This window comes from Haemaphysalis longicornis, unplaced genomic scaffold (assembly GCF_048455015.1).
Source record: "Haemaphysalis longicornis isolate Haplotype H1 unplaced genomic scaffold, Haemaphysalis longicornis Haplotype H1 scaffold_6, whole genome shotgun sequence".
Classification (NCBI taxonomy): Eukaryota; Metazoa; Arthropoda; class Arachnida; order Ixodida; family Ixodidae; genus Haemaphysalis; species Haemaphysalis longicornis.
In genome coordinates, this window is record NW_027526407.1 from 32,437,716 (window position 1) to 32,458,947 (window position 21,232).

At 46.9% G+C, this 21,232-nt stretch overlaps 2 protein-coding genes across 8 annotated transcripts in view; both read left to right on the plus strand.

The window, feature by feature from the left end:
• LOC144142445 (uncharacterized) overlaps positions 1-21,232 on the plus strand; it is a 289,522-nt gene that overhangs the window by 102,989 nt on the left and 165,301 nt on the right. For all 7 annotated transcript variants that reach the window (XM_077673956.1, XM_077673962.1, XM_077673955.1 and 4 more), the window contains exons 12-16: positions 740-844; positions 3,648-3,694; positions 4,738-4,799; positions 7,361-7,434; positions 14,965-15,077. In XM_077673956.1, the coding sequence (XP_077530082.1) occupies positions 740-844; positions 3,648-3,694; positions 4,738-4,799; positions 7,361-7,434; positions 14,965-15,077 (401 nt within the window). The remainder of the gene's footprint in view (positions 1-739; positions 845-3,647; positions 3,695-4,737; positions 4,800-7,360; positions 7,435-14,964; positions 15,078-21,232) is intronic.
• Positions 10,125-12,090, plus strand: LOC144142446 (uncharacterized). Its single transcript, XM_077673963.1, has one exon. It carries the CDS (start codon positions 10,254-10,256, stop codon positions 11,031-11,033), a length of 780 nt encoding a protein of 259 aa, XP_077530089.1. The 5' UTR covers positions 10,125-10,253; the 3' UTR covers positions 11,034-12,090.

Consider the following 21,232-nt stretch of genomic DNA (forward strand, 5'->3'; position numbering starts at 1 on the left):
AAGCTATCGATTTCAGGGAGTGGGTGATATTTATGGTCTTTTCATACCGTATTTTCCGGTCTATAAATCGCACTTTTGTATTAGTCGCACCCCCCTCGAAACGACAGTTTTTCCGAAAGAAAAAAAAAAAACGTATATATAAGTCGCACCGGTGTATAAGGTGCACCAGTGTAAAAAACGCATTTGTTAATCAGGTAAACTCGTAGAGGATCAGTTCGTTAGAAAGTGCGGCGAAAGTACATGGTTGCGGCGGCCGCCGCCTCTGAAGGCATCCCCCAGTAAGCAGTGCTAGACACGTGTATCTACCGTCCAAAGTCTAGACAGAAGTAACTTCTCAAAAAATGGTTTATTGATACACGCAGATGGCATGTACTTACAGACGGCATTAGGCAAAACCATTGAAGCCTTCTTCCTCCGACTCACTAAGGAATAATTCATCCATTTAGACCACAGAGCTGTGTCTGACATCACGCAGCACATAGGCACCTTTTTGAGCTTGGACCACGCGCGGCCGCCACGTACCGGATTTATTCCATACATAAGTCGCACCAGTGGATAAGACGCACCAATGAAAATTTTAGAAAAAAACTGTGACTTTTACATCGGAAAATGTGGCAAATTGAATCTTTCACCCTTTCACCCCTAAGCTGGGTGGGCAATGTTTCGGGGGAGGGCGTTCTCTTGGAACTTTGCAGTAGTCATCAACCCTGATTTATTGTTTCTTTTTTTCCACTTTCAGTTGCACACGGCTGTCAGGGGGTCTGGGAGGCGGCAGCTTCCAATATGCGGAATTCCGAGGATGCCATCGTGGGATTGCTCCATGATTGTGCGCCGGCATTCGGAGGTCGGTACTGCTGGCTTGGGCGTTTTGACGGGTGCCCTGTCATTAAGAGGCATGCTAACTCTGCATTAACTACCGTATTTTCGCGCGTATAACCCACCCCTGCTTATAATCCGCACCCCCACTTTCATCCCGCCGGAAAAGAAAAGCAAAATCCTCGCGTATTGCCCGCACATTTGATACGCGAAAGGCTGCAGCAAAGCTACTGCTCAAGCAACACATCACATGCTATGTAGGCAGAAAAAGTGTACTTTTAGCAAGTAGAATGCACTGACTGCAAGGGGAAAGTCACAATTCACCAATGAAACTCAGTTGTTAGAGTGCGCTCATCCTTGTTTTTTTTTCCTTGTCCTTGTATGTTTTGCACAATCGCTGTCATAGAAGGATTAGTCAGTGTTGCTGCGTAGGAGCTTCATGGGACAACGCGCATTGCTGTGAAGCTGCACTAAGGGAAAAACCCCGCATATTATCCGCATCCCTACTTTGCCGTTGAAATTTTCGTATTTTTGGTGCGGGTTAAATGCGGAAAAATACGGTAGTACTTTTGGTTTCTTTAGATTATCTAAGACGGTAATGGTAACGTTGGTGGTGAGTGCAGTGGGTCGGGACAGTGTGTTGATAAAGTTTTAAAAGTAGGCCCCTGAGAGGATCGGTTGTTGGTAATTGCATCACGATATTCTAGTTAGAGCAGTTATGTGTGCGGTGGAATAAGTTAAACACGATGGAGCCGGGATCAATGCAATGTTTGCAAGTTTTTTAAACGAAACCAGTTGAATGCACTCTTTTTTGCAAAAATAAAGGAGAACCGTGTTTATGGGCTTTTCAACGAAAAACACCGTGAAGAAAATGCACTATCTGGGAAAGCACGATTCGGTGCTGTGGAAAAACAGCAATTAAAAGAGACAAACATGACCATTTAATGTAGGTAGGGTCTATTCTTCCGGCAACCGTGAGAATTAGTAACGTCAGAAATTTCTCACGGCAGTCGCCTCTCATTGGCTAAGCACGCTACACGGAGATCCTATGGGATAAATATTTCCTACAAAGCCGCATTTGCAGCTCCCCCTGCAGCACTCTGGTATAGTACTTGGTTTTAAACTAGAAGGCTTAGGTTTGAATCCGACAACACGGTGTTTTTTTTTTTTCGTTCAGAATTTTTCGGTCATCGTGATTGTGTTAATACTTTTTTTACTCTTTTTTTTACTATATCAAGAGATCAACGCACCATACTTCTAGAATGAGTCTGATTACGTTTAACATAGGTTGTGTTCTGTGTCATTGGGCTGGGTTAGATTAGGTTTGTTGCACTTGGACTGGATTTGGGTAGGTTATGACGCGTTCGGTTAGGTTGCGCTAGGTTCGGTGAGCTTATGTGATGTCAGGTAACGTTGGGATGTAATATTCAGCAAATTTTAGGTCAGCCAGCTTTCATTGAAACTGCCGAGAGAATTTCCCAGAGGTAATTCTCACGGCTGCCGTAAGATTAGACGCAGCTTTTAATGTCTCCTGCCCTTCTTACTGCTTGAAAATGGCTGTCAGGGTTTGCTGGTGCATTCTCTGGATCTTTTGACAGCATCACCTCTTTTTTGCAGCATCGCAAACTTTTTTTTTGTCTGCATTCCGGTTGCAAGTGCATTGCATCTAACCTTGCTGATTCTGGGTTCAAGCTTGTCGACCTCAACACATTGGAAAGCGCACTTCTAATTAAGACAGCTTCTCACGACATTCCCCCGTGACGTAGTATTTAGATAATGCGTAGCACTTTGCCTGGGGTTATTGCTTCAGGAAACCCGACCTATGGAATGTGCGGGGATGCATTTCCTGTACGTAGGTGAAGCATTCTTTGGTTCTGGCTTTTTGTCCTATTCCAATTTTCGATCCTGATTTTTTGCAATTCTGACTCTCTTATCGATTTAGCGCAGAAAGGTTTGAACGAAGTGCGCATCATGTACGTGTTTGTGTTGTTTTTGTAGACACGAAGCAGGCAGACACTGTTTGGAAAACACACTGGAATTTTTTGCGTTGCCAAATTGCTCACGACTTAGTAATCATGTCACTGACATCCTTGTTGCCGCGGAACAATGCAGTAATCCTTTCTTCACTCAAATTTGCTGTTGTGGCAAAGCTGCCTTCGGGCTTTAGCGGTTTCGTTTGCTGAACTTTAAAGAAAAAGGACATGTTTTTGTTCATTTCAAACTTCCTTTCAAAGTTAACCCTTTCAGACGCTATGTACACAACCGTGTACATTTCAATTCTGTGGTTTTTTACAACAAGATAACAAAACTGAGAGTTTTCACTGGTTTAGCTTAATTTAGTAGTATTCTTCGTCTAACAATGAAGATTTTAGGGCCATCTGGCGGCCACACTCAGGCTTTAAACAAATTTTTAACAGCTCGGACAAAAGTGCTGTAACAGTTCAAAGATACTCAGATCAGGTGCTTCAAGTGAGTTGCGAAGTTGCGTTGATTTGATTTGATTTGATTGGGTTGACGAAAGAAAAATGAGAGTACAAGGAGATGTTATACTTTTGTCTGATACTGTGAATTCGCAGCCAGTGAAACGGTCGGGAATGGTGTGGCATCGAAACCAGTGCAGCCCAACTGTGTGTGCAAGCGATTTGACTGCATAAAATACAACTAATACAGCCAGAAGTATTTTTTTTTAAATTTATTTGGCGATGTTTGGGCATGCATGATTTGTCAGATTATGGAAATATAAACACTTCCGGGCTCAAGTGGAATAACTGTCATGTTGTCTGGTGATTGCGAAGAAAGAGCGGGTTCCTAATTTGCTTTGTTGCGTGCAGTGTGGACCACTTCACCCCATCTCGCCAACCCAGGCAGGACCTAGCAGGTAAGCATTCAGTAATTTTTGTTTGTTAGAAGCATTTTAAAAATGGTGTACGCATTTCGGGATATTTGAGCTTAGTCGCAGCAGTCTTAATAAGGCAGTCAAAAACGCTTTTAAAAATTGACAAAGGAGTGAAAAAAAAAAACAGGACATAAAATGCTGCATCTTCTAAGACATGATGCCTACATGATACCTACTATATTGGATTGAGAGGTACGGAGCGTTTTATGCTAGTTTTGAGTGAGCGCGCGATTCTTTGTCGACGTGACCCGATAGGCGCATGCAGTTTTGGTCAGAACCTTGCACAAGACAGCTTCGCTGCACAGTATGTTGCAAATGCTTCAAGGTGGGAGGGAGACATGTGGGTTTGTTGCGACAAGTTGTTGGTTTGTCTTGCGGACACGACAGTTCACTACAGGACTGATAGCTATTGAACGTAGGCCAGATGTTGTCTTGATTACCTCTGAGAGTAAATGGTCACAAGGGTGATATAGGTGGCGTGATTGTCGATGCAACAAAGAGCTTTGAATGTTGCACTAACTCCGTTGAACGAAGTACAGTGCATTTTTGTTGTTAAATACAATTCCTACGTGAATGAAACTGCTTAGACAAGGCTCCTCAATCAGTAAAGCTTGTAGATTCAGTGCAGAAAGTTGGGCAAGTTGGTACTGGGATAAATATGTTTTCTAGCACAAAAAGTACAGGAATTTAGAGAAGAATACTGACGGGACAAACGCTAGCCCCATCCGTATTCTTTTCTAAGTTCTCGTCTTTTTTGCGCTAGAGAACGTCTCAGTTATCCGTGCATATTCAGTCATTTCTTTTGGGTTTTGTCGCCGGTAAAATGCATGTGAACTAGTTGTAACACTGCATGCCCACTGGGCTCTACGTCGAAATGTCGTAAAAAGTTTGAAACAAGTGCTCAAAGTAAGTGACAAATGGCATACAGTGGAATGTTGGTGTTAGCCTCCCCCCTTTCTTAAAGAAGCCTATGCTTGTCGGGAATTTTTTTAAATAGTAGTGAATTTCTTCTGAATTTTATGCAGCCTTCCAGCCAGGATCACTTCGGTGGCTCAAGTGGACGTGGCTTTCGAATCCAATGGAGCAGGTATGTGGTACTATATTGTTTTTTGATGATGGGTCTGCAAGTTCTATCAGCTTGTATTTTCCCGCAAAGCTTATGCACTAATCCTACCCCTTCAGGGCTACCCAAGTGCTTTTAAAGGAGCCATGAAGAGATAACACAAGTTTGGTTCATTCAAAAGATTGTCTCGTTAGAATCATACTGACACCACTTTTAACGTAAACTTCGCTCAAATAAGCTACATAATTAGGAAAAACGGGAATGGTCATGCGACCCACCAGCTCATTTCCCGCAACAGAACCTATGTTGTCACATGAGCTAAGCTCTGCGGTTGGCGGAGGCTGCCAGAAGCAGACGCAAATTAAGTAGAACTTACAAACTAGACAAACAAGCGATTTGCGCTTAAATTTAGGGCACATTCTTTACAAAGCAATAAGAATGATGGGGCAAACAGTGGAAGTTACGAAAGCACCTGTAAACATAGAAGTACTGATGCGTTCTGCTGTTCGTACTGCGCACAGCATGCTTGGTTTAGCTGCACAGCACTACGGGGCTTGGGGTTGTCTCAGACGACACTGGCCGATTGACGCAAGCAACGGTGTCCCCATTTGTCGAGCGAGCACTGTTTCAGGGAACGAATATTTTCTCCCAGAACAAAAACAAGCCAGGTTTAAATGCGGGCAAAAACAAACCAAACGCTTGCCACGGTATGGTGGCGCCATCTAGGTTACGGAACGTAAAGAAACGCAGGAACAAACCAACACCGCTGTACAGGGTGGAGACAACCTTTGAACGGTCCCGTGCCGCCGCAATTGGGCCAACGGGCTCAACGCGTTATTCTTTTCGTTTCCCACGAGACCTAGCAACGCGAAACAGACAATATGATTCAAACTTCTTCAGTAAACCGCGTTGCGGCGATAATTTTAGCGCGGTCTTGACACAATGACTTGCTTCGGCGGCGAGCGAGCAACCGAAAATGGCGGTGCCAGCGTATACGTGTCTCTACCCTGTACGGCGGATGCGTGGATGAAGGTACTCTAGGCTGCAGAGCGGTCGGTTCCAGTGATGTCACTTGGGACCACGAAAACGCACGATTGAGCGGGAAAATCAAAATTTTAACCTAAATTGTTTAATTTCTCAGTGAATAAAGCACCGTTTGTATCCGGACAAGCGCTGGGGGCACTATAAAACACGAAATCTTTCGAATAAAACCAACTTGCATTTTCTCTTCATGGCTCCTTAAGAATCGCGAGTGGAATTTTTGAGTATTTCAATGTCCCCAGTTTTGTCGCGAAATTTTGGTAATTAAGCGAGCTAACAAGCAGTTAAAATCGCCAGCGAACTGCCCTGACGCTGAGCACCTGTGACGTTGTTGCTGGTATACGAGTTAATGAAATTGGCCTCTGCCTACAAAGAAAATCTCAGAGAGCATACAAAATACTACAGGAGGTTCTTGAGTCTCTGCTAAACGAATTACTTTGAGGCTGGGATTCATTCAGAGCAGAAATTGCCGCTTTCGCCACATTCTGTAGATGCGGTCACTTCTGCCCAATTGCGGAAAAATTTATAGTTGGTTGTTATTTATAATTTTTTTTTGGTAGAAAACAATATACCATATTTACTTGAATCTAACGCGCCCTTGATTGTGACATGCACCCATTTTTCATGGTCTGAAGAAGGGAAAAAAAAACTCTGTGTCCTCGATTGTAACGCGCACTAGACTATCATTGTTTAATACAAAAATGCAACTTTTTTTCCGTGTTGCCTTGCTTGCGAAAATTTTCTCTTTCTGTTTGCGGCAGTCCCTCGTGCAAGTGTCTGGAACACTGAACGCACGTGATGTGGCCCGATTGTCATCGCTTTCCGCTTACAAGATTACTTTCTTCTTAAACACAGCATCGTGGTGAACCCGCCGTGTCTTCGCAGTGGGAAATTCCATAGCGGAAAGAACAGAGGGACGCAAAAAAAAGACTACGCAGACAACAAAGGCAAACATGCGCCAACTACGAAGCGCTGGTTACGCGTTCAGTAGTCAAGCGGCCATATTAAAACGTCGATGGCGATACGGCACCATCGACGTTTTGAGTCATACTCGTTTTGTAACGTGCATGTGATTTTGGGACCTATTTTTCTGGAAAAAAAGGTGCGCGTTAGATTCGAGTAAATACGGTACTGTGCTACTGGATGGGAGTTGGAGCAGTTACCAGAGATTGTTTATTTCAAAGAGAGGGAGGAGACACTTGGTGCTTCAGTAGTCCTTAAAAACAGCCGTCACCTTGACACCTGTCAGGTATCCTGCAGGACCCTTTTTTGAAATAAAGTTTCTCCACCACCACCAGGCCGCTTATGCGTCTTGTGCGTTGTGCTGTAATTGTTGGTAGCTTTTCGTGTTATGCTTGTGTTGTTTCTCACTGTTCAACGCTGGCGATCAGAGAATTAATTTTCTAAAGCTAGGACTTGCACACTGTTTTTTTTTTTTTTAATTTCTCTTTGCATCAATGCACACTTTGTCAGTCTCACCTTTTTGGCAAATAGTGATAACGTTGGCGGTGTTCTGTATGTGTTGCCTCGCCTGAATTTTCCAGAGGCATCTCCGCAAACGATCCGGGGAGACGAAAAGGAGCAGGCGGAGCAAGTCATCAGGGCGCTGGAGGAGGAGGTGAGGAGGATTTCATCTTTCATCAACCAAGCACTCATTAAGAGGAAGGGTGGGAGAAAAAATGGGAAAGGCGCGGAGGTGGACCTGTGTAGCCCGGTAAAGGAGGTGGGAAGTACAGTTAGGATAAAACATACTGTTAAGATAAAACAAAGATGTGAAAAGGGGGAAAAAAGAAAAATTAGAGAACAGAACGATAAATGTACAGCAGGGTGTCTACCAACCGGGAAAACCGGGAATTCTCAGGGATTTTGAGTAGTCTGGAAAAAATCAGGGAAAACTCAGGGAATTTGACAAATTTGTGCTTCTATCAGGGAAAATTAGCTGTAATAAAACACGGTAATGCTGGCTCGAGTAACAGAGCGAGTCGAAAGCGTACAGTTTCCCCGCGCTGTCTCTGATGGCGCCGTCTGATGCAGAGAATGCGCTTCGTGCGGATCGCAAGTGAGCTATTCGACCGCTTCGACGACCCCCCGACCCTGCCTCCCCACTCCGCGTACGTTGCGCGCCGCGACAACCGCGATAGCTTTTTGCAGCAGCTACAGGTGAAGGGGGATACGGTAAGTGTGCTACTCCGCCTCGGCCGCCGGGGGTGCCGGCGTGGCGCGTTGCTCCCCCATTCTCTCCGCGCAGTAGCATGCAGTAGCTTCAACACCTGGTGCCATCTACTGCGGTTTCTAGTAAGTTGACACGTGAATTTGGCGTAATAAAAAAAAAAACATTTTCCTTCATTTTAAAAGTTAAAAGTTTGCAGTTGTGTTATAAATACGTCTTAAATATCGAATATATACATTGTACCCTGTTTCAAGAGCTGATTTTTAACTGCAAGCCGGCACTATATTTCGCTGCGTAGGAAGACACTGTGCGTGTTTTGGCTCCGTACCTTTCGCTGCGCGCCAAACGAATTTGACGCGGAGTGTACGCAGTGTAGGTGCGGTGGTTGTGATTTCGAACGTGAATCCCAAATCAACTCTCTGCGCTTGTCCTGTGCAACGCGTTGATGTGACAAGTATGACGACTTTTAAGTGCACTTTCGTCCAAGACTGGACGAATCCGGAACACTGCCAGTTTGCAGCCTGGGTTAGGCCCGTTGAAAGTAACACGAACGCGGCCTACTGTGTGCTGTGCAGAAAACAGTTTTCGCTCAGCAACATGGGAAGAAGAGCTTTGACAAGTCACGCGGAAAGTAAGAAGCACCGACTTGCTGCGACCGGAGCCGCAACACCCTCTGTAAATTCGTTTTTCACTACGCCGGCAAGGAAGCCGCCGGCGGCAATCCGCCTCTTTCATTGCGGTGTGCTGCCACCTAGCGTGCCTAGCGAAAGTTGAAGCTGTAGGGTTTGCCGGCGTTTCCTCCGGCTGCGTTCTCGTTGTATGCACGACAATCCCACATTACGGCGAGGAGCAGCCCAAGTTTTTCTTCTGTGTTGGTGTTATAACGCCTTAAGATGACAGCCCCTGGTCATCACATAATACCAGGCGGCTTCTTATCACTGAATGAGGGCTGGCAGAGAAATCTCGGACAGATCCGTGTGCCGTCCGAGCAGCAGAGCGAGCAGTACTTGGAGTCGTCTGGCATGAAGTGCGATCGCCAGCTCAACAAAGGCCGGCAGTTCGCAAAATGCCTTTAAGCGCTGGACGCATGTACGATTGGTGCACGCGATTCGCATGCGACTGATCGTTACGACTGTTGCCACGACTAGTCGTACGCGTGAATTTGAGACGGCCCGATGCGCGCATGAGATGCGTCGTCGGCGTCGCTCCGCCCACTGTTTTTGCCCCATGGTCAACTACGATGATCGCTGAGCTGAAGTTGTAGATTCTGCGCGTTTGTTCACAAGAAATGGATAAAGCAAGCAATCGTGAAGCGTTTTCTGCCTTCGGAAACAGTCCGCGCACACGCCGGCCGCGCCTGCCAGCTCGGCACACTCAGCGGCTCGAACCGGCGCAGACCACGGTAGCAACCGCGCTTGTCGCTGCTCTTCTGAATCAATCTGATCGCTAAAAAGTTCCACATGCGAGAAAGTAGGTCTTAGTGTGGTGAAAAATTGTGCCTGGGATTGTTGTCAGGGCTTATTTTAAAAGCGGCGATCAGATATATCTGCCGCGATGCAAGCCTACGCTGACCGGTCGCCGCGGCGCGCGGTGCGCCGAGCGGCCGAAAGATGGCGATACCTGCGCGGAAGCATCGAAACAGGCTACGCAGGTGTCTTGATCACCGATCGCTCAAACGGCAGTTATAACTTAAATAGAGTTCCACATGCGAGAAAGGGGATGATAGTGTAGTGAAAAGTTCTGTTGCGGATTGTCATTCGCAGTTGCACAGATAGCAGCGATCAAATATCCGCCACGATTCTAAACCCATCGGCATGCTAGTTCCCATCACCCGAGCCGACGCGAGCGACGCAAACCGCCGTAGCCGATCGCGTGCGGCCGACGGGAAGCGATAGAAGCCGACACCGTTCCCTTTTCGGCACTCCGAGTTACAGCGGAACGCAGCACTAGTTGTGGGCATTGTTCCGCGCACAACGAGCACACACAAAAAATCAAACGATGTAAATACAACCACGACCCCTTCCCGCTTGTGCGGGAGCTGTGGGGAATGTCGTCTGCTGCCCCTACTGGACTGCTTAGGGACTTGGCCGCTAGGGGATTGCGCATGCGCAGTGGGGTTGTGAAAGAGGCGGATTGTGCAAGCCGGGCCAGTGGCGTCAAGTTCTGTGCCGCCATCATTTGCTTCAACTGCAGCTACAGACATCCAACCCGAGCGTGCAGCAAAGGATATCTTTCAGCGTGACATAGAGGTCATAAATGCTGAGGTGATGTGGTGTCTGAACGCTGTTATGACGCACACGTCATACCGTGCTGCCGCGGCATCGGCTTCTCTTTTCCCTTTGATGTTCCCGTCGTCAGCTACAGCCAAGAAAGTGCAGCTTGGCAAAGACAAGGTGGGATATACAGTTGTCTATGGTCTTGCGCCGTTCTTTAAAGAGATCCTCGTGTCGGAAGTGAGCCAAGCCTCGCACCTTGTCGTGGTGTTTGACGAGTCGTTAAACAAAGTTGCACAAAAGGAGCAAATGGACGTGTTGGTTCGCTTTTGGTCGGAGGCAGAGGAGTGCGTGAAAACGCGCTACCTGACGTCATGCTTTCTTGGTCGCACGCGGGCCGAAGAATTGGTGTCCGCATTTAAAAGTGCCACAGATGGACTCTCACGGTCCAAAATTCTTCAGATATCAATGGACGGGCCAAACGTAAACATGAAATTTCTTCGTGAGATCAAGCAAGAACTCTGCGATTCCAGTGACAGCCCCCAGATTCTCGAAGTTGGAAGCTGCGGCCTTCATGTTGTGAATGGTGCGTTCAAAACCGGACACGCGGCAACAGGGTGGCAACTCGTAGAATTTCTCCGGGCTATCTACAATTTGTTCAAATGCGTACCCGCCCGACGTGCTGAATACGCACGCATCACCGAGAGCAACATCTACCCTTTGAAGTTTTGTGCTGTGCGGTGGCTTGAAAACGTGCGTGTAATTTCGAGGGCTCTTGAGGTTCTGCCGTATCTAAAGGTCTACGTTGAGTCGTGTCGAAACGAGAACAAGTGACTGACTAGTGCCAGCTACGGCGTGGTCGAAACAGCCATCCGTGACCCCCTGCTGCCTGCGAAGCTAACCTTTATGCTTAGTGTCGCGGAAGAACTCCAGCCGTTCCTGGCTCAGTTCCAGACTGATTCGCTGATGTTTCCATTTCTTGGAACAGCGTTGGAAAATCTTCTGCGATTGTTAATGAGTAGAATAGTAAAGAAAGAAGTAATGATGGCTGCAGACAGCCCACTGAAGTTGGTAAAGGTGGACATGGACCAACCTGCGAACATTCTTGGAACGCCCAAGATTGACCTTGGCTTTGCGACGAGGAATGCACTTCGAAAGGCCCCAAAACTTTCAGATTTGACTGTCCTTGCATTCAGAAAGGATTGCGCCACTTTTGTGAAGAACTGCGCCAAAAAGATCGCGGAAAGGTCACCATTGAAGTTTAAACTGACGAGGGGATCGTCGTGTCTGGATCCCGCATGCGCGCTGATTCCCGAGCTTGGGGAAAGGCGTTTAAGTGAGGCACTCGAAGTTTTAACAGAACATCAATGGATGACCGGAGCGGAAGCAGATCGCACTTTGCGGTCCTACAAGCATGTGTGCTCTTTAGCCTCTACGCAGGCAGCGTTGAAATGTTTTGACCGAAGCACGCATCGGCTGGATGCCCTTTGGGCAGGTGTCTGTGGCTCAAACAAGGAACCGTTCACTTTCGCCAAGATAATTCTCTCTCTTTCGCACGGAAATGCGTCTGTTGAGCGGGGATTTTCCATCAACAAGGACTGCCTTGTCGAAAATCAGAAGGAACAATCTCTGGTCGCCCAGCGAATTGTCTTCAACGCCGTGTCGTCGGCTGGAGGAGTTGCCAGTGTACCGTTGACGAAGAGGATGCTTCAAATGGTGCGTGGGGCGAACGCGCGATGGAAGGAAGAGCTGGAGAGGACGAGAAAAGAAAGAGCCGATGCATTGAGGAATCAACGGGAAAGGAAACGTGCGGCCACCGCTTTGAAGGAGCTTGAGCTCAAGGAGCAGAAAGTGTTGGCTGATGCCGAGATGAAGGTGTCCCTGATCCAAACCGAAATAAACTCTTTAAAGCAGTGAAATTTTGCTTTTTTTTGCGTTGTTTTTTAATGAAATAAACATTACTTGTTACCATTCATACTGTATTATGTCTTTTCTTATTTTATAACATGCTTATTAGAGTGTGACAGCATCTGGCAACATGGTGTCGGCCTGCCTTGCCCTAAAACGAAGTTCTGTGTCACTCAGGGAATTTAGCAAAATCGCTCAGGGAAAACCTGGAAAACTCAGGGAATTTGAAAATGTCAACTTGGTAGACACCCTGGTACAGTCGCGCTCACTATGACCTACACCGCTCATTAGTATTCATACGATTATATCGTCAAAACAATGACTATGGGCATATATGTTAGGATAAGGCTTGATTCATTAGGACGTTGTTCTCCTAATGCGCACTTGGTCTTTAACCCCGGGTGCTAGACAAAGGTCGTATAAAGCTCTGAATACTAATGAGCGGTGTAGGTCATAGTGAGCGCGACTGTACTCTACACTGAATGAAAACTGCCAGCAAACCCATGGCAGTCTGTATTCGAAGTTGCTAGAGCCATTGGAACAGGCCTGTTGTCCTGCAAAAAAGAAGTAAAGTGACATCTGTGGTGAAAAATGCAGAGAAGTTTATTTAAACCGAGACACCTAACTCCCAGGGACATCCCAAAAAGTACAGTAATCGCTCGTTATAATAAAATCGCTTTACTCGAAATATCGCTTTATTCGAAATTTCTTTTGGTCCCAACCCAAACGCAGGCGTTTTAGGCCGCATTACTCGAAACGCACGAAGAGCTCGACCCGCTTAGAGCGGAGTGGCGAGTGGAGGTGTCGCCGAGCGGCGGCGATCCAGCGGCGCGTGAGGCAGTCAATATGGCGAGTTGACAAGCTGCTTTTTCCCCTGTGATTTTCTCGAGCTGGTCATGTTCGATTTGCGCCATCCGATTTACGACAAACGCTCGAAATGTGAAGTAGGGTGATTGAATTTTGTTCCTAGAAGTTAGTCAATGGCGTGGATGCGACGGTGCATGAACGGTGACACTCGAAGTGTAGAATTAGAAGTGTCGTCGAAAGCGGGGTGTCAAAAAACTCGTTTTGCAAACATCACGGCTGCACAGCTCAGGGAAAAAATTGCTCAGTAATCATTCAAAACCCCCCCGTGCAAAACCGGTCAGCTTTCGTGATTGTGCTGTGTATGCACAATGAGCGGGTAATCGTTTTTTGAGCTCAAATAAAAACAAACACAATTACCTAGCTGTCGAGCTGTGGAATTTGCGGCGCTTTCCAGCGCGAAACTCGCGTAGTGTTCCGTAGCCCCCCCTTCCCTATAAAAGTGGCCACTGCCTTCTCCCCCTCATTCGTTCTGCAGTCTACGAGGCGTTCGGACGCCAGTCACTGCTTGGCCAAACTGGAGCGGGGTTGCTCGCGCCCGCCAAGAGCATGAAACAGCCAAAGCTCACTGCCTTCTTTGCACCTGAACAAAGTTTTCCTTCACTGAATACATTGCGTTTTAATTCCTCGCAATTGTGGGGCAATTACAGCTCAACTACTTTAGTCTTCTTGAGTGGTCGCTTATATCAAAATACCGCTTATAATGAAGTTTTTCGCCGTCCTGCTGACTTCGTTATAACGAGCGATTTCTGTACGTCCCATATCCCAAACCATGCACACCGAGGACTTCTCGGGGCAGTCCCCGCTGGGATGATCCAAAAGGTGCCCTAGAACGGCTGTGATCAGGATTTTGCACGGCGTATGCATGCTCTCATTTTATTTGGAGGAAGCACAAAGTGAATCTGCGGTGCTCAATGCTTTATTTTATCCACAGATTTTCGTGGAAAATATTCTATGATGAAACCGAACAACCTATTAACCCATCATTGATAAAATGGTCTCCCGTGCCGTGATTACAGGAGGTGCTTTAGACGAGGCAATTCTTTGCAGCTCTTCTTTCCACATGCTTAGGTTCACAGTTTTCCTTTCACAATAGCACATGTCACACACGAAGGGAGTAAATTGATCGTTTCGGCCAGGTACACAGCCGACCAACGAAACGTTGATTTTGGCACGTTTTGGCCACGTACTTCAACACCCCTTCCAGTATAGTTTCGTATGAACGTCAAAAATATGGTGCTTTAAATAAATGCAATTACAAATTTTAGTAGTGATAAAAATAGTTTTCCTGATGTTTCTTCTAATAGTCACTGAGGGGCAGGGGATGATTCGGAGTGAGCAGTTCGTGAGATTTGGTCTGTGTAAAGGGATTGTATTTTTTTTCTACAATTGCTTTTACTTGAAATGGGCTATTCGACCGAATTTTAGCATTGGATTATCGATGCAATTTAGTTAATAGCACTGTGAGATTTTCTGGGGTCCAAATGGGCTAAGAGGCCTGCCTAGGCATGTTTTTACTGAAAAGTCGGTCCGAAAAGGAATGAGTTTTCTTGGCCGCCACATCACCGAACGTTTAATCTCTCTTTTTGCGTGCGCATGCGCGATTGTCCTTTGCAAAGTGTATAAAGTTGACACAGTGGCAATAAAAAGTAGTTGGAAGTTTGCGCCGTGTGTGTCTGTCCTCACTCCGTCTGTGTCCCTTTTTAGCGCAATCATTTTATTTAACAATGGAGTACCAACGTGCCCAGGACGCTACCTTTATTAACCGAGGCTTTGATTCTATGGCAATCAGTTGCGCTGACCAGCACCGGAAATACCTGCTACCGTGGCCTCTCCAAATTTCAGTGTCACCAACGGGGCTTTGTAGTTGCAATTCTTAACCGAACGGCACATCGCAAGTAATGGAGTGTAAGAGTGCCGACTGACGACAACCCTGTTTGAAAACCGTAAAGTGCATCGGCCGTCTGTCCTCATGTTCTTCTCCTCCTTCTAGATTGCGGAGCACCGGGAGGAACGGGCCGTGCTGGAGCGACGACGGGCCGAGCTTCGTCGCTTCCTGGCCCTGGTGTGGGCCCTGCTCAGGAAAGTCCGCTGCAGCCTCCACGTGTGAGTCCCTTTTCTCTTTCTTTTTCAGCTGCCCTTTTTTACAGCAAGCTGGCCTGCTGGCCTGTTAATTAAGGCAAGAGCTGGTGCGAGTGACACTTTGGAGGGAGGGCGGCCAGAGCGTTGGTGGTTGGTGAAAATATTTTTTTTCTAGCTGGATTATTGAACCAGAAATTACTTCTAGCTAGAAATATTTCTAGCCAGAAATTTAGTTTCTAGCTCATTTCTAGCTGGATTGAGATTTCGTTCCGGCTGGCATGCTATTACTTCCAGCTAGCTAAAAGAAAAAAAAAAAACTGCAAGCTGGAAATAACTGTCTCTAGCTGGATTAAGAATTTTTCTAGTTAGAAGCTGTCGATTCCAGCTAGAATCTGTAAAGCTAGTCGGGAATGAATGTGGAAATTATGATGTCTTGCTAGATATGCTCTTTCCATTTTGACGGGGTGTGGTGAGGGGAAGCTCCCTCGCAGGTTCTTTTCAGGTATTCTGTGGCGACTGGGACCTGCCACACTGCCAATAATCAGACGAGGGCACAAGACGACGGTACAAACCTGTATTCTCAAACCAAACACGCGCACACGGCAGGCAATTGCTACTCAAAGCTAAAAGCAACCTGTACATAAGTCTAAAAAATACCAAATCTACAAAAAGCACACAGAAAAGTCCCCGTCAACTATGCCAAGGATGCCAAGGCTCCTGGTAGACCCTTCTCGAGCTCGGGTCCCGAAAACCCGACGAGCTTCGAGTTGTCAACCTGGATGTCGTGCTCCTCCAACCCTTCTCCGTCCATTCTTCCCGGCGTTCTCCCCTGTTCTCGACTGGCCTCCCTAGCTCTTCGGTTCTGGCCGTCTCTTATTGGCCCGCATCATCCACTCGTGCGGATAACCGCTTTTTCTTTGTCGGCAAGGCCGGATGAGGGCAATCCCTTCGTGGTCATGTTCCCGTGCTTGTGTCACTGTGGTCGTCAAAACGAGCGTGTCACCTCATGGGGATATAGGGGGGTAATAATAACAAAAAAAGCTTAGCGCCCTTCTACTCTGTGAAGTAGAATAACCAGCAGAACTGGGCACAGTCCAAGGAGTGCACGAATGAATAAAGCGCGTTTGTAATATATGATTGAACATACTTGCTTCTTAAGTAGCCGAACGAAACTTGGAAGGAATCATTCTATTCTGGCGGACGAACGTGGGGTGTCCGTTTCCCTACCGCTTTGTAGGCGTCTTACTGTCTGTGCAACACACCGACCCAAATCGATCCACCATGGAGGACACCAGTCAGCTAGTGTCGAGCTGTGAAAAGTCCACACAGTGAGTGTGCCGTCAATCAGCTCATGAAGCCTGGCTGCGCTTGCCAGTGATGACCAGGGATGTGCGCATGCTGGGATGGGAAAGACACTGGTCAAAACGTCGCTCCAGAAGCCCTTCAAGGTGCTCGTGCGTGGACGGGAGAAACATTGGCCAAAACATCACTCCAGGAGCCTTTCAAGAAGGCAACACGAAACACTAGTACCTCTGGACATAAAAAAATTTCCATTCTATGATAAGTTGTCAGTAGCACGCTGTATGGGAAGATTGAGACATCACTGTGAAAAAAAAGCATTGGGTGGCACACAGCCTTGCAGAACACCTGGTTCGGGCAGTTGACTTCCAAGCCCGTTGCTTGGAAAAACTGTCGCTTTCGAGGCTAACTGTTGCTCTACTGACACAAAAGATGAGCACCTCAGTGGCTAAGGCGTTGTGCTGCTGAGCACGAGGTCGCGGGTTCGATTACCGGCCGCGGCGGCCCCTTTTCTGATGGAGGCGAAAGGCAAGAAACGCCCGTGTGAACGAGATTTCGGCGCACGTTAAAGATCCCCAGGTAGTCAAAATTAATCTGGAGCCTTCCACTACGGCGCGCCTCATCTCCTGCGCTGCGTCGGCGCGTTAAACCTTACAATCAATCGATCACAAGATGAGTGCATGAGTGAAATTAAATGTAGGTGGCAGGTAAGCTGTCTGTGTACAGTTGGATGTTTGGTGGGGCCACCTGTATCAAGTAGCAGCGCTGCAAAGGGTAAAAGGACGAATGAAGAAGAAAACATGGTGCAAACTAGACGAGGACATTGAAGAGAAGATGCGACAGATATGGTGCCTGTACTAGACGAGGACATTGAAGAGAAGTTTGCGACAGATATGGCACCTGTATGTGTTGTATCTTGCCTTCTTTGCCCTCATGTAGTTTGCACCATGTTTTTTTTTTTTCTTCAAGTATGTACCAACTAGCTCAGCAGCAAGTTTTGTTAAAAGGACGAAGAATTCAGACGCTGATGGCTGACGTGTGTGGGACGTTGTTAGAGCGTGGTTGGTGCAGCTCAATTGTCAGAGGCCTGGGGAAAGTGTGGTAACAAATTGTTGTTGGCTGGGTTATGACCGGGCACTGTAGCAAATTGGGCTGCTTGCTTCGTAAGGCAGTCGGCACTGTCGGGCCAATTCCAAATTTTGGTATACAGTCGAACCCCGCTACAACGAACGCCGCTTCAACGAAATTTCCGCTTCAACGAAATATTTCCAATTCCCTGTCAGCTAGCCATAGAAGTCAATGCAACAAAGTCCTCGCCACAACGAACCATTTGTCAGACTTGCTTTCGCTTCAACGAAATTTTCGATGATTTGGGCTGGGTTTGAACAATTTTACAATAAAATAAGCATAGCGCCAGCTATCTGTAACTTTTTATACATTCGGGACGCTTAGTTTCACCGAAAACATGCGCGTTGCGACCACACCGCCACCCAAAACAAAACAAAAAATAACTCAGGCGCACGCCATTGCTTGATGGTGATAACGATGTCGCTGGCCGTCTTTACACGAGGCGCAGGCCCGCTTCGCCAAGGCGGAGCCCCAGAGCTACAGCCAATCCGTATCCAGTTGAAATTGCATGAATGTGCTCCGCTGCTGGCACGGTGCCGTCATGTATGCGTTGTGAGCAGCTGTCCTTGCCGTTTTCCTTCAACCATTCTTCATAGCCAAGAGCAAAAGTCATGTTTGCGTGTTTGGTCTTGAAGCCTAGTCATCCTATCTTAGTCGCGAGCGCGCGGTCATGTTAAATGCAAGCGCGCGCGTCTTGCCTGCCAAGGTCAGTAGCTGCTGTGCCCTGTCGGAGGATAAGATAACGGCACTGCTCCTGCCACAAGCGAGGGGGGGGGCTTCCTAAGGCCTAGCAGCTATCTGCAAGTAATCAGCTCGGTGGACACGCCTTGTTGTACAGCGATACGTTTTGCGCCTGCATATCTTCACCCCCCTCCGTAACGCGTTCTTTGGGTGCAGTGAAAAAACAGATAACCATTGGTATGTTTGTTATCCGAATAAACATGAGGTATGGCGCGTCACTCCTTTTTCTAAACATTGTATTATGCTGCCAATGTTGCGGAAACGTACGGGGCTATTTTTCTGGCCTTTCCGTGGTGTGTTGGGGCAGATTTCGCCTCAACGAATTTTCGCTTCAACGAAATTTTTCGCACGTCCCGTCAATTTCGTTGTAGCGGGATTCGACTGTATATTGTGTTGCGAAAATGAAAGGGACCCCGAAACACTTACCACCGACTATTCGGAATACTACATTTCTCCTGGAATCTCCTCCTCCGAGAATCGTTAAAATCCATTCAGTATCACCTGATCTACGTGAGACGCAAAAACGTCCGTAATCGCATTTGCACTGTGTCCTCTCAACGCAACCTTGGATTAGTGCAACGAAGGCTGTGCGCTCTCTCCTTGAGAGGCTTCTGGTGGGTGGCTTGTGATGTCTTAGGCAGCCTTCGATATACCACGGGCCTGTGAGATTTCTCCCTTCCCCCCCCCCAATGTAAAGTCTTCTATTTCCAGTGCAGTGGGTGGGGTGTGGGTATTGGTCCCTGCTTGTGGGTTTTCCGACTCACCCAAGCAACCACCGGACGTCTGTTGGCCGTCCATCGTACGTCCATTCTGGCTGTAGCATACCTAAGTCCGCTGGACATCCGTTTTAGAGGCCCGGATTTAGCTCTTTTGTACGTCCATTCAGACGTCCGAAATCGGATGTATTTTGGACATTCAGTAAAAATTTACAGAATCACAATTGTTGTATTACCGAGAAACAAATGTTCATCCAATGAATACTACACTGCACGACACCAATGCGCTACCGGGCAGATAAGCATGCACGAACACAGTAAACTTGCTTGAGTCGTTGTGTCAGTGGTTCTCAATTCTTATATACCCTTCCCCCTGTCATTTCCGTGTATTTCATCGTGCAATAGACCCAGCTGTGCGAGCGCGGCTCCAAGCGACGTGTGCGGAATTGAATTTTGACCCATAGTGAACACCCGACGCTGTAAATTCACTAAAAAAACTGGCAGTGAGCCACCACAGCCACATTCATGGCTCCATTCATCGCCTTTTCATCTAATACCCCAGCTACACTAGGGTCCGAATGTCATTTGAACCAAATGTCATTTGTCTCAAATGGGGTGCTTCGAATGCCATTCAGAATCCGCTGTGCTACACTACAATTTCAATGGCATTTGAAAGCTTTAGCATTCGCTCGCCGTGCTGCATGGCGCTGCTGCTGTCAAGTTCTGTTTTTACACAATAATGTAACAACCAAATTTAGCTGCAGTCTTTCGTATTAAAATGATATGAAATTACCAGTAACGTAAGCTTTGACATGGTTTTTGTTTAATTCTGAATCCTAATCGAGGTTTTTGTGCTGTCTGGCCGCACTGGTTCGTTGCTTGCTCGCACTGGTGCTGAGAGTACGGAATTATTACATCTTGATATCACGATTTAAGTGAACGAGAAGTAAACAAAGTCCCACAATTAAGAATATTTTCCTCGTTTTAAGTATGCCAGTAATGTATTTGTTTATGCTGACTTAGAACGCTGCATGCGAGAGTGCTAGAAATGGCATTTGAAATCCCAAATGTCTCTCTCGGTGCTCATTTGGCTCGAATGTCATTTGAGCCAAATGGCATTTCAAAACCTAGTGTAGCAGCACTACTTGGCATTTGAGTCAAATGACATTTGGTTCAAATGACATTCGGACGTTAGTGTAGCAGTTGTATAAGGCGCTGTCTCCAGAGCTCCACTTGCTGGAGCCAGAGCAACTTGTATGCTCGCAAGCGCTCCCACGGGCTAGTAGGGCGTTTTTGAAGCAACAAATGAGGAGTGGTCTGGTTGAAAGTGAAGTCCAGAGTTTGTCGCACCAACTCTGTGCGCACAACACTGAAACTGCCAAAACTGTTTGTACAGGAAGAGGTTGGTGCATAGCCCCTCCATCGACAGCGGATTCTATGGGAATAATGATAGAAAAACATTTCTTTTCCCCTCTCCATAATTTTTAAGCAGGGGTGTGTGAGTACCCGAATATTCGAATATGAATCGAATAATTCAGTTCGCGAATCGAATACCTACTATTCGATTTTTCGAATAGTCGAGTGGACTTTCCGAATGTGCCCCGGCGGCTGTGCAAAAGCGAGAGATATCGGCCCGCGTTGTCGCACTGCTGATACACCGTCTGCTTGGCTGGTTTCATCTAAATCGCCTTTTGACTTGCAGAGGCCGTAAATTCTATCCCACTGCACGGAGTACTAATTTGCGATTGTGTCAATAAGTTCTTTCGTTTGTGCCGCCGCCGTTGACTGTGACTGCCATTTTGAATACTGCGACAAGTTGTTTACATGTTAGGACAGCTTCTCGTTAAGCAATCGCCGCCACTTTTGTTGTTTTTGGCATTTTGACAGCGCCTCCGTTGATTCAAAAGCGGTTCTGGCTTTTTAATTAAATGCAGTTGGTGTATGTTTATTGCATGTTATGTTTTTGAAGACCACAGGGGATAGTGCAAGCTTGTGCGTGGTGACTGTTTAGTGTGAGCTTTCCTTCCGCAGCTTATCGTTCGCACTTCACACTCCCAATGTGCTTCTGAAGAGCCTCATCATGGTCCGTGATTGTGGTCGTGTTGTGTTTTTGCATCATATTGTTCATGCCTGCAAAGTGATCGCTTCGGAGTTTCGAATCACTGTCTAGTCATTGACAGTGATTGCAGTACAGCAACTCCAGTGCGAGTCGTTCTTTTTATTATTTTTTTTCCTAAGTGTGTATTGTGCTTGCTTTGGATTCCTAAAGCACTGCAGCATAGTGGTTTGGCAACT